The following is a 14,248-nucleotide window of genomic DNA, read 5'->3' as shown; positions in this document are numbered from 1 at the left end:
ATACAGCTCAAGAAGAGGAGTGGTTAAAGACTGAACCGGGAAAGTATTTGGAGAACAAGTGGTATCAGCTAGAAGATGGAAGAATAGTCATACCAGCATCACTAGCGGTAGAAATTGTCCAAAATTATCACAACGGGACACATTCTGGGAGAGACAGTACTGAAGAATCTCTCAGGAAACATTTCTACATACCAAGATTGTCCAACTTGACTCAGGCCATTGTACGCAGATGTGTAACGTGTGCTAAGAATAATGCAAGACAAGGACCAGTAAAGCCACCAGGAGTCCAGTTTATGGGGGGACTCCCCATGTCCGATCTACAAATAGACTTTACAGTAATGCCTAAATCGGGTGGACATCGTTACCTGTTGGTAATTGTGTGCACCTATTCAGGCTGGGTAGAAGCATGTCCTACTCGTACAGAGAAAGCAGGAGAAGTTGTAAGATTCCTGCTACGAGAAATAATACCCCGATATGGACTACCCTGTTCTATAGGATCGGACAATGGTCCAGCTTTTGTTCATCAGTGCCTACAACAACTGACTCATATGCTTGGTATAAAGTGGAGGCTTCATACTGCATATAGACCCCAGAGTTCTGGTAAGGTAGAGAGAATGAATAGAACTATAAAGAACCAGTTGGCTAAAATGTGTCAGGAAACCCAACTTAAGTGGAACGTTCTCTTACCCATAGCTTTATTGCGAATCCGCAGTACCCCTACCAGAAGGATGGGCCTCTCTCCTTTTGAAATCATGTATGGGCGACCACCTCCCGTACTTGGTAACTTAAGGGGGGACTTGAGTCAGTTGGGAGAAGGAATTACCCGGCAGCAGGTTGTAGAGTTGGGTAAGACTATGGAGGAGGTACAGAAATGGGTACAAGATAGATTACCTGTGAATATTTATCCCCCTGTTCATAGTTATCATCCAGGAGACCAAGTGTGGATTAAAGAGTGGAATAATGTACCGTTAGGGCCCAAGTGGAGAGGTCCTTATGTTGTTCTTTTGTCTACCCCTACAGCGATAAAAGTAGCCGAAGTAACTCCGTGGATACATCACTCCAGGGTTAAACCAGCAGCAGTCGATTCTTGGCAAATTACAGCAGATCCAGAGAATCCCTGCAAGATCCGGTTGAAACGCACTACTCAGTCGGAGTAACGAGGAATTATTGTGGATTACAAATTTTATTGTTACAGGTGTGAGTGAGAAGGCCATAATAAAGCCTGTCCGCTTACCATCACATAGTGTATAAGCCAGGAAAGTCTCGAAGGGACACCTGTGAAGATGAGCAGAACTCCATTCCCTGCAGCCCTCACATCCTGGAAGCTGAGGTTCCATCGCACGGACGAAGACTGAGGATGACGGCGAAAGATGTGCTTTTGATTGTGTTTATTTATATGTGTTTTTATATTCAGGAAGGTAGAGGTACCGACACTCCTAGCTGTGAGGTATGCATTAAGACTACGAGAACAGGTAACCATATTTCCCAAACCCTAATTTGGCATTCACAATACGAATGTAAAGGAGAGGTATCAAGATGTAGATACCTAAATATAGACTATAGTGTGTGCCATTTAGGAGTAGGAGAACCTAAGTGCTTCAGTCCAGAGTATCAACCTCGTACAATTTGGTTGACTCTCAGGAATGGAGATCCTCAGGGGACCCTAATTAATAAGACGGTGTTAGAATCCGTACATTCTTCGGGTGTTCTGCTATTTGATGCATGTAAGGCGATATCAAGTGGTAGAAAACCGTGGAATGTATGTGGGGATCTTAGATGGGAGAGGACGTATGGGTCTAATGATAAATATATTTGTCCCAGTAGTAAAAATAAATATGTGAGTCCTAGATGCCCAAATAAAGACTATAACTTTTGTCCATATTGGTCTTGTGTGGGGTGGGCGACTTGGGGACAGACAGTAGATAAAGACATGATAGTGACTAAGTTGCCGACTAGCCCTTATTGTAAGTCTATGGAATGTAACCCAGTCCATATACTTATTAATAACCCCGACAAGTTCCTAGATAAGTATGGAAATTTATTTGGGTTTCAGATATACGGGACGGGTTTAGATCCTGGGACATTATTGTTTATAGGAATAGAGACTGATACGGTATCCTCCCAGACTCATCAAGTATACCATTCCTTTTATGAAGAGATGAGTATAGATAATAAGATCCCCCATAACGCTAAAAACCTGTTCATTGACCTAGCTGAAAGTATTGCCGGTAGTCTTAATGTTACCAACTGCTATGTGTGTGGAGGTACTAACATGGGAGACCAATGGCCTTGGGAAGCAAAGGAGGTAATGTCCGGTTCTGAGGCAGTTGACCAACTAATATCTACACAAGCCGATTATCATTTGAGTGTTAGAGGTAAATCTGAGTGGAGATTAAAGACCTCCATCATAGGTTATGTTTGCATAGCAAGGAAAGGAATAATGTATAATACTTCTGTAGGAGAATTAACTTGTCTAGGGCAAAAAGCTTATGATGATGATACTAAAAATACAACTTGGTGGTCGGCTTCAAATGTCTCAGAACCATCTAACCCGTTTGCTAGATATGCCAGTTTAAAGGATGTGTGGTTTGATTTATCCATCACATCTACCTGGAGAGCCCCAGCAAATTTGTACTGGATCTGTGGTAAGAAAGCCTATTCGGAGTTGCCACAGGACTGGGAAGGGGCATGTGTGTTGGGTATGCTCAAACCATCCTTCTTCTTGTTACCGATTGAAACAGGTGAGACTTTAGGTGTTAAAGTGTATGATGTGAATCATAGGAAGAAAAGGGGACCCTTAGAGATAGGCACCTGGGAAGATAATGAATGGCCTCCCCAGCGTATCATAGATTATTATGGGCCAGCCACGTGGGCAGAAGATGGTACCTTTGGTTATAGAACCCCAATTTATATGCTCAACCGTATTATAAGATTACAGGCGGTGGTTGAGATTATTACTAATGAGACCTCACAAGCACTCAATCTTCTAGCGAAGCATAATACCAGGATGAGGACAGCAGTGTACCAAAATAGATTAGCCTTGGATTACCTTTTGGCAGTAGAGGGAGGTGTATGTGGGAAGTTTAACCTGAGCAATTGCTGTCTTCAAATAGATGACGAAGGGCAAGCAATAGCTGAGCTTACTAGCCATATGGTTAAACTAGTGCATGTGCCTACTCAGGTATGGAAAGGGTACAATCCAAGTAGTTGGTTTGGTAGCTGGTATGAGTGGTTTGGAGGGCTTAAGGCAGTGGTAGGTGGAGTCCTACTGATTTTACTGTTGTGTCTACTCCTACCGTGTCTTATACCCTTAGTAGTTAGGTCTGTGCAAAGCCTGATAGGAAGTATAGCAGAGAGGAAGGCTGCTGCACAGATAATGGCGATATATAAGTATAAGGCTCTAGATCAAGGAGAACCAATGCAGGAAGATGAGTGTTAAAAGATTCACATCATAAGATAAGTCTGGTCTGGTTCATGGTAACCTGAGGTATATGCAAACCAAGGTTAAGTGATGCCTCAAGTAATTGTGAAATATCAGAGGCATCAAAGGGGGGAATGTGATGTAATTCCAGTAAAATACAAGTTTAGCAGGCTAAGATTGCCACAAGGCATATGTATGTATATGTGTTTGTAGTATCAGTTAGTTAATAACACGTAGCTAAGATACTGTCATCACTGTACTGACCAGGTGCAGGAATGTAAGAACTGGAATTACGCGTCCCTCTCCTTTGTATCAGATGAGCCACGTGGTTAGACCGGATGGATGAGTTTAGACTCTATTTATTAAATAGGTTAAGGGTATGTGTGGGTGTAGTTAATTGTGGGAGGAGCTACAGTGCTATATAAGGAATGTACTCTATGTATTCAGTACTCAGACTTTGCTGTATTTTGGTGACGCTAGTCCCTCTGAGTCCCGATCGGTGATCCAATAAAGAATCTCTTCCTTCCTGAAGAAACCTGTGTCCATCTCTCTGTGCTTGGCTTCCGTCAGTTTCTCCGGTATCACTATGAAACATAATTTAATATGAATAAAATACAGAATATGGGAGAAAATAAGAAACGTTATTTTTTTAGTTCTACGTGACATATTAACTGTGAATGTCATAATACTGTTTGCATTTACTGCAATAAAATACACATATTTGTATTCATCGATGTAACGGAGCTCCGTGTACTCCGACTGAGTACCCTCCGTTGATGGATGCTCCTAGCGCTTACATAGGACTCCAAGCACTGCAGACGACACCACAACCACCGCAGGCTCCACAACCACCGTAGCTTAACTGGAGCCTCGCCGTCTTCCTTCCACCCTGGATCGGATTCTGTCCTCCAGGACCGTGTGGAGAAGACCTCTCCTCCAGGAGAGTGTATCCGGAACAGGCTCTTAAAAGAGCTAAGTGATTAAGCTCAGGGGAATATGCAGAGCATAGCAATCCCCAGTGTGATATAGCAGTTCCCTCCAATAACGAGACAAGGCTACGTATTGAGGGTCAGAAGAGGTCTGAGGTCTGGAACACCCAGCCTGCTTTTTATTACAGTCAGGTACAAACAGACCACACCCAGGGGGAGGTATAAAATAACCAATAACAGAATAGTACTGTGGTGGAATCTCGGTAAAAATAAATTTAGTAGGCCGAGATTACCACGTGGCATGTGTACGTGCATATGCTGACGTATCGATCAGTTGGTTGCACGAGGCAAGATACGATCAGTAGTGTACGGAGCATGTGCAAGAATACAGGATGTAGTATTCCCCCTCCTCCATTGTGCTGGAAAAGCCATGCGGTCAAACAGGAAGTTATTTCTCATTTGTGTTGATTGGTTAAGAGAATGTGCGGGTGGAGCTTAATATGGGAGGAGTTATGTGCCTATATAAGGAGCCTGCACTATTGTCCGGGGCTCAGAACTTGCTGTATTTTGGTGACGCTAGTCCCTCTGAGTCCCGATCGGTGATCCAATAAAGAATCTCTTCCTTCCTGAAGAAACCTGTGTCCATCTCTCTGTGCTTGGCTTCCGTCAGTTTCTCCGGTATCATTTGGTGCATTGGCCGGGAAGCTCATCGTTCAACGGTAGCTGAGAGGCAGAGGCGTGAGACGGTCTATCTTTGCCCACGTTCTCTACGGCTGCACCCCTGAACTTCTGCGTGGACCTCCCTTCGTCTCGGCGCCACTGGTCTGTTGTCCAGGAGATCATCGGCCTCTACGTGAGAAGTGCTGGGGTGTCCCCGTCGATGAGTGTGAACTCAGGTTCAGGAACGAGGAGGTAAGACAACTGCTGTTTTAGACGGCAGGACCCACTAGGGGTATACCGATTGTGCGGTAGGCCCAAAGGGGTTTGAATCTGTGTATCTGCCCCCTCTGTCGGAGGGAAGGAGCGAAGGCGCACCGCTCGATCGAACGCTCTTTAGTCAGACCGTTTGATTTTGTTAGTCAGGCGGGGTCCTGGTGTAAATAGCCCTAGCCGGACACCGGTGTCTTGTCTAGACTAGCGTTCTAGGGTGTATATTACGTTCGCTAGGTCGGAGGGACCGGGAGACTAAGCGGCGCCTGTGTAAATTCGGTTCGCTAGCTCTCAACCTATCTGGGCTAAGTGGGAAGGCGTGTAAATTTGGAACCCACTAGACTTTTGATAGTGCGACTAAGAGGCGCCTGTGTAAATTCGGTTCTCTAGCTCGCTATATGTGGTGATTGGGCAGTGTGGCTAACCAAAACGGGTGTATATAGTTTTAGGTAGTCCATTCAAGGTACTGGCCAATAGTTTAGTTGGGAATTGTAAATGTGTTAAAGATTATTTAGTAAAGTGTATATCTTGTTAGATAGCGTGAGCTCAGCCGTCTAGCGAGAGTGTTAATAGTGTGTTGCTGTATTATAGTGCACGGTACCATAACCCTGTATATTTACTGACACTGTATATAAGTACTAATCATTGTCGTCCATTGCATGTTTAACACCATAACCACTAATAATTGTATTGTGACCTTAACTTGTGCTTTGACCTATGCTAACCGTACTGTAACTGCTATTTGTAAAAGACGATGTTACTGGGGTGTGTTATAGACGGGTAATTCGTATATAGAGAATTATAGCGTGGGTGACTGTATAGTTACGCCAAAGGGCATAATATTGATTATTTAGTGACTGGTGTAACAGCTGTGTGTGTACGGGAATTCCCTGAGTGTTTATTGTGTTATTGTGTACGTTTCACTTGGTAACTGTACCACGTGGTGCTGTTGCCAGAGGAAACGGGTGTGACTGTTGAATAGTACGCGTGTATAGTAGTCTTTGTCGACGACGTTCCATTGTTAAGTATGGGTGCGTCGCAGTCAACGATCCCGGATCCCTTAGGTTGTATGGTGAAGAATTTTAAAAAGGGATTCAAAACTTGTGATTTTGGGGTTAAAATGTCTCCTGTACGTTTGGTCACTTTGTGTACTAGGGAGTGGCCTACTTTGGTTGCGGCATGGCCGCCACGTGGCAGTCTGGATCCAACTCTGGTACAGCGCGTACACGTGGCTGTATCGGGTAGGCCTGAACTTTACGGCCAGTTTCCTTATATTGATTGTTGGAGACAGGCCGTAAATGACTCGCCAAAATGGCTCCAGACATGCCACGAGGAGCAGTGTCGCCTCATGGTAGCTAGGACTTGTTTGTCCACTAGGACTGGTGTTAGGCCCATTTTGGACACGCCCCCTGAGTCCGAGATCCCTTTGCCGCCCCCTTACTTTCCGTTAAGAGGAAGTGACGCAAATGCAGGAAGTCCTGCAACCCTCCCCTCATTACCCTCATCCACTTCCGCTTCCTCCTCCAGTACAGGATCCACCCCCCCTCGTACTAAATCTCCCCTTCCGGAATCAGAACCAACCCCCATTAAAAACGAATATCCTGATTTGGCGCCACTTCAGACTTCCGGTCAAGCTTCATCTAGCTCGGCTCGAAGTGTTTTATTTACAACCTTTTCCCAAAACCAAGCTCCCACATCCCCATACCCTATTTCTCCCCGACTGGAACCTATGACTGACGCCCCTCCACGTAGCCCCATACAGACCCGACAGTTGACCGGTGCCCAACAATTAAAACACTATCAGATGCCTCTTCGTCTGAATCCTGGGCCAGCCTATATCGATGCCGCAGGCCAAATGGCACATGCTGACCCAGTCTTTGTATATGTCCCATTCACGACAACCGATCTCTTAAATTGGAAGACCCACAATTCCTCGTATACTGAGAAACCACAAGCTATGACTGATCTGTTCACCTCAATAGTACAGACACATAACCCGACATGGGCTGATTGCCAGCAGTTATTAATGACTTTATTCAACAATGAGGAAAGGACAAGAATTAATCAAGCGGCTATTAAAGCGCTAGAGGATAAAGCCCGTACTTTGAACCAAGCTAATCCAGCAGCATGGGCCGCAACACATTATCCCAACACCGATCCCGATTGGAATGTAAATGGTGCTGATATGGTTCAACTCAGAGCCTATAGAGACGCTATAATTGCTGGCATGAAAGCAGGAGGAAAGAAAGCTATTAACATGTCGAAGACAGTTGAGGTGATTCAGAAAAGCGATGAAGCGCCCAGTGTCTTTTATGACCGATTATTGGAGGCATACCGCTTGTATACCCCCTTTAATCCGGAAGACGCAGATAATTCCCGAATGGTGAACTCCGCCTTTGTCAGCCAAGCTTACGGAGATATTAAGCGCAAGCTACAAAAGTTAAAAGGGTTTGCAGGTATGTCAATCACCCAACTAATGGAGGTAGCGAATAAGGTTTATATGAATAGGGAAACAGAAAGTAAGAAAGAGGAAGAGCGCAAGATGCGTAAAAAGGCTGATATGCTAGCGGTAGCGATCGCAGGCGTAGATAGACGGGGCCCAGATAGAGGCGATAGTAGATGGAATAGGGAGCCTTTGAGTAGGAATCAATGCGCGTATTGCAAGGAAGAAGGGCATTGGAGGAACGAATGTCCGCAAAGAGAGCAGTACGAGAGAGACCTACCCAGGGCAGGCTACGGAAACTTTAGAGGCAGAGCGAGAGGTAGAGGAGGCCCCGGAGGGAGTAATGGTAATAGAGGGAGCAATGGGAACAGAGGAAGTGTTAGGGAAGACAGGTATATTCCAGCAGCGCAAAGGTCCCGCGATAGAGAAGGTAGGGACTTTGTAGGATTGGCTGACACGGTCATGGAGGACTATTGATACCGACCGGGCTCCATCCCCCTTGGTCGAGCGGAGCCTATGGTCGATGTATCAATAGGGGGAAAAAGGAGTGCGTTCATGATCGACACTGGTGCTGAACATTCAGTGGTGACTAATCTAGTTGCTCCTCCATCTGGAAGGACTATTACTGTGATAGGAGCGACTGGAAGAAGTGCTGAAAAACCGGTTCTTAAAAGTCGACTCTGTACATTGGGAGGCCACGTAGTAAAACATCAATTCCTTTATATGCCTGAATGTCCAGTCCAATTGCTGGGACGTGATATGCTATCTAAGTTACAAGCGCAGATTACGTTCCTACCAAATGGAACAACATCTTTAAAGTTTAATGGACCTTCAGGTATCATGACATTATCCGTACCAAAGGAAGAAGAGTGGCGACTTTATACAGCGTTGACTAGCCAAAACCCTAGGAGTGATGAGACATTATTTAACATACCAGGAGTTTGGGCAGAGAACAACCCACCAGGACTGGCCCGCAATATTCCACCTATAAAAATTGAACTAAAACTTGGGGTTTATCCAGTGAGCCTAAGACAATACCACATCCCGCAGAAGGCTAAGAAGAACATCCAATCCTATCTGGATAAGTTCATACGGTATGGTATCCTAAAATTCTGTACTTCCCCCTGGAACACCCCATTGCTGCCTGTTCAAAAGCCCGGTACAGATGAGTATCGACCTGTGCAGGACTTGAGAGCAGTCAATGATGCGGTTGTTAGTATACATCCAGTTGTGCCCAATCCATATAACCTGCTTGCTTTAATTCCGGGCGGGGCTACCTACTTTACAGTCTTAGACCTTAAAGATGCCTTCTTTTGCCTCCGAATTGCCGCAGAAAGTCAATGTATTTTCGCTTTCCAATGGGAGAATGCTGTAACGGGCTCAAAACGCCAAATGACTTGGACAAGACTGCCCCAAGGGTTTAAAAATTCACCTACCCTATTTGGTTCAGCCCTAAGTCAAGATCTACTGGATTTCGAGTCCATCCCAGGAGAGTGTGTATTGTTACAATATGTAGATGACTTGTTGATAGCAGCAGTTACAAAAGAAATCTGTCAGCAAGCAACGCACGATCTACTACACATTCTCTGGAAGGCAGGATACAAGGTGTCTAGAAAGAAGGCTCAGTTGTGTTTGCCAACTGTCAAATATCTGGGATTCCATATCTCTGAAGGTCAAAGAATTATGGGGCCAGAGAGAAAAGAAGCTGTCTGCCAAATACCAATACCCAAGAATAGAAGACAAGTGCGAGAATTCTTGGGGGCAGCAGGCTTCTGTAGGATATGGATTCCCAGCTACGCGATACTGGCAAAACCTCTGTACGCAGCTATCAAAGGTACAGAGCACGACCCCTTCTTATGGACCCAAGAACAGCAAACGGCATTTGAAGATGTGAAGAAGGCTTTGATGAGTGCCCCAGCATTAGGTCTACCTGATCACACACGACCATTCTACTTATATGTACACGAGCAAAGAAGAATGGCTGTGGGAGTATTGACACAGTACTTGGGATCATGGCAAAGACCTGTTGCCTACATGTCTAAGCAATTGGATGCAGTGGCCAGCGGACTTCCACCTTGTCTAAGAGCCGTAGCTGCAGCCGCCCTGCTAGTAGCTGAAGCCGATAAACTCACTCTGGGTCAGGAACTTTATGTGCGAGTCCCACATGCGGTACAGACGTTGTTGGATTACAAAGGAAATCATTGGTTTAGTAACAGCCGTATGACCAAGTATCAAGCAATGTTGTGTGAAAACCCAAGAGTGCATTTAGAGACTGTAAACACCTTAAATCCAGCTACCCTTTTGCCACAACCTACTGAAAGTCAACATGATTGTTTGGAAGTAATGGATGAAGTATTCTCAAGTAGACCAGATCTTCGTGATTTTCCCATCCAGAACCCCGATGTTCAATATTATACCGACGGCAATAGTTATGTGGAAGAAGGAATCCGCTATGCAGGATATGCAGTAACAACAATAGACAAGGTGATAGAAGCTCGGCCACTGGCGAAAGGAACATCAGCACAAAAGGCAGAATTGATAGCACTGACACGAGCGTTACAATTGGCTGAAGGTTTAAGAGTGAACATCTACACGGACTCCAAATATGCGTTTTTAACCACTCATGCCCACGGAGCTTTGTATAAAGAAAGAGGACTACTGAATTCAGAAGGCAAAGAAATCAAATACGCAGCTGAAATCCTACAACTATTGGAAGCAGTGTGGGAGCCGAAAGAAGTCGGTATCATACATTGTCGAGCGCATCTGAGAGGAGATGGTGATGTAACCAAGGGAAATCGGATGGCAGATAGTGCAGCCAAGCGTGCTGCTGAATCAGGAAGACAGGAGTATGTGGGGCATATAGCTGCTCTTATACCAACTCCACTGTCCCAATGGACTCCAGTTTATACAGCTCAAGAAGAGGAGTGGTTAAAGACTGAACCAGGAAAGTATTTGGAGAACAAGTGGTATCAGCTAGAACAGGGGTAGGCAACCTTTTAGCAGCACTGTGCCGATATAGGATTGTGATGTCCCGTAGCGTGCCGGTCCTATTTTTTTTTTTAAATGAGGTGTGTATGCTGCCGTATCCTGCTTGTGTTATTTTACTGTAATTGCTTTGTATTGTTGTATTTGTGCGTATATGCAGGGCCGTCTTTAATATTGACTGGACCCTGTCCCCCCTCCCCAGGTGTGCAATCACGTCCTCCACCTCAACGCAGTGGCGGACCTAAAGTAGAGAGGTGCAAGAATTTTTTTGGGCCTCCCTGTTGCACGAGTGATTAAAAGGTAGATCCCCATCTGTCGTGCAACTCCAGTAATGCATTGACAGCTGGGGTTCTAGCATTTACCCATGTTTCCAGGTCTTAGCACTAAGCGGTTTTTGTGTGTTCGAATGTAAACAGGTTTTTGTATGGAATATGTTTGTATGTGGTGTTGGCGTGACTGCAAGCATGTATTTGTGTAGTGTTGGTTTTTGAATTCAGGGGTGTATTTACATATAATTTTGGTGTGTAACACAGACATGTGTTTGTACATAGTGTTGAAATTTGAATGTAGGGGTGTATTTGTGTGTAGTGTTAGTGTGTGAATGCTGAGATGTATGCACATATACACGCACACAGAGATATATACACACTGAAACACACACACAGACATACTGACATACTGACACACACACAGATTTACTGACACACACACACAGACATACTAACACACACACATACTGACACACAGATATACTGACACACACACAGACAGACATACTGACACAGACATGCTGACACAGACATGCTGACACAGACACACTGACATACTGACACACACAGACATACTAACACACACACTGACAGACATACTGACACAGACATATACACACACACACAGATATACTGACACACACAAAAATTACACTTTTAAACGCACCCTCCAGTTTCCTACCTTTCCTGCTGGTGGCTAAAGGTGTTGGGAGTTGGGGTCTGGCTCTCTCGGCCAGCCCCCCTCCACTCTGCCTACTCTTCTTTCCCGCGCGCTCCTCTCTTTGTGGGAGGAAGTGATGCACGGCCGTCACTTCCTCCCAGCCTGTTGCCAAAAAGCAAGGGGCCTGCTCGCGCTGTTAAAGCGCCTCAGTGCGCCACCGGGACCCTGCTGACAGAAGCCCACCGGGTGGCCCTTTGTGCACGGGCCACCCGGTGGGCCTCCTTAGTGTGCGGATTACCGGCCGGGGGTTAGAAATAGTTGAGGCCAGCGGGGCTCACAATGCAGCTGCCCAGTTTGCCCCACGTTAAAGACGGCCCTGCGTATATTAGCTATTATATTGTATATGTTCATGAGTAGTTTATGGTATTGTGTATGATACATATGAATGTGAGTTGTGTATGGGGGCCGCTTGTGGAATTGTGTGGATGGATATGTCACATTGTGTGTTTGGTAGTATGTGTGGTGGCTGTTTGAGGTATTGCATGTGAGAGACTGCATGTGGGGTTGTGTGCATGTATGTGGATTGTTAGTGGTGTTGCGTTTGTGCAGATTATGTGTATGTTTGTGTGTGGGCTGTCCGTACTATGTGTATGAGGGATTACACAGGAATGCAGGATTCTGCATTCCTGTGTATATCTAGCAGTCTGGGTGGCTTCCCTGGGTTCCAGTGGGGACCAGACCGGCCAGGTACATATCAAGGACAGGAGCTGCAACAGCAACTGCGAGCTGCTCTACTACAGTGTGGATTCCTATTCACAAGTGCTGGGAGGAAGTGATCTGAGATCACTACCTCCTACGTGCTGCAATGCATAAATTGAGGATTGTCCTTCACCACCTTTTCGGATTAGCAGATATCTGAAGTTTTACTGAGACTCCGCATAGGCCAGAGCCTATTTGTCTCTAGCAGCCTTGAGTGCCGTGCAAAGACACCTCGAGTGCCGTGCATGGCACTAGTGCCGTAGGTTGCCTACCTCTGAGCTAGAAGATGGAAGAATAGTCATACCAGCATCACTAGCGGTAGAAATTGTCCAAAATTATCATAACGGGACACATTCTGGGAGAGACAGCACAGAAGAATCTCTCAGAAAACATTTCTACATACCAAGATTGTCCAACTTGACTCAGGCCATTGTACGAAGATGTGTAACGTGTGCTAAAAATAATGCAAGACAAGGACCAGTAAAGCCACCAGGAGTCCAGTTTATGGGGGGACTCCCCATGTCCGATTTACAAATTGACTTTACAGTGATGCCTAAATCGGGTGGACATCGTTACCTGCTGGTAATTGTGTGCACCTATTCAGGCTGGGTAGAAGCATGTCCTACTCGTACAGAGAAAGCAGGAGAAGTTGTGAGATTCCTGCTACGAGAAATAATACCCCGATATGGACTACCCTGTTCTATAGGATCGGACAATGGTCCAGCTTTTGTTCATCAGTGCCTACAACAACTGACTCATATGCTTGGTATAAAGTGGAGGCTTCATACAGCATATAGACCCCAGAGTTCTGGTAAGGTAGAGAGAATGAATAGAACTATTAAGAACCAGTTGGCTAAAATGTGTCAGGAAACCCAACTTAAGTGGAACGTTCTCTTACCCATAGCTCTATTGCGAATCCGCAGTACCCCTACCAGAAGGATGGGCCTCTCTCCTTTTGAAATCATGTATGGGCGACCACCTCCCGTACTTGGTAACTTAAGGGGGGATTTGAGTCAGTTGGGAGAAGGAATTACCCGGCAGCAGGTTGTAGAGTTGGGTAAGACTATGGAGGAGGTACAGAAATGGGTACAAGATAGATTACCTGTGAATATTTATCCCCCTGTTCATAGTTATCATCCAGGAGATCAAGTGTGGATTAAAGAGTGGAATAATGTACCGTTAGGGCCCAAGTGGAGAGGTCCTTATGTTGTTCTTTTGTCTACCCCTACAGCGATAAAAGTAGCCGAAGTGACTCCGTGGATACATCACTCCAGGGTTAAACCAGCAGCAGTCGATTCTTGGCAAGTTACAGCAGATCCAGAGAATCCCTGCAAGATCCGGTTAAAACGCACTACTCAGTCGGAGTAACGAGGAACTATTGTGGATTACAAATTTTATTATTTTTGGGATTTGGTGCGTGAGTGAGAAGGCCATAATAAAGCCTGTCCGCCCACCGACGTATAGTTTATAAGCCAGGGAAAGTCTCGAAGGGACTCCTGTGAAGACGAGCAGAACTCCATTCCCTGCAGCCCTTACATCCTGGAAGCTGAGGTGCCTTCGCACGGACGAAGACTGAGGATGACGGCGAAAGATGTGTTAATGATAGTGTTTATTTATGTGTGTTTTTATATTCAGGAAGGTAGAGGTACCGACACTCCTAGCTGTGAGGTATGCATTAAGACTACGAGAACAGGTAACCATATTTCCCAAACCCTAATTTGGCATTCACAATACGAGTGTAAAGGAGATGTATCGAGATGTAGATACTTAAATATAGATTATAGTGTGTGCCATTTAGGAGTAGGAGAACCTAAGTGCTTCAGTCCGGAGTATCAACCCCGTACAATTTGG

The 14,248-nt window shown here is 45.4% G+C and overlaps 1 protein-coding gene across 1 annotated transcript; it reads left to right on the top strand.

The window, feature by feature from the left end:
- Positions 1-8,443: 8,443 nt before the first annotated feature.
- LOC134612208 (uncharacterized) lies at positions 8,444-13,741 on the top strand (the record flags this gene model as incomplete). The annotated part of the gene is made up of 2 exons (XM_063456580.1): positions 8,444-10,552; positions 12,935-13,741. Coding segments are annotated over 2 exons (2,916 nt in total), but the record flags the coding sequence as incomplete, so codon positions are not given.
- Positions 13,742-14,248: the final 507 nt, after the last annotated feature.

The sequence above is a fragment of the Pelobates fuscus genome, chromosome 1 (assembly GCF_036172605.1).
Source record: "Pelobates fuscus isolate aPelFus1 chromosome 1, aPelFus1.pri, whole genome shotgun sequence".
Classification (NCBI taxonomy): Eukaryota; Metazoa; Chordata; class Amphibia; order Anura; family Pelobatidae; genus Pelobates; species Pelobates fuscus.
This window is presented reverse-complemented; position numbering and strand designations above follow the sequence as displayed.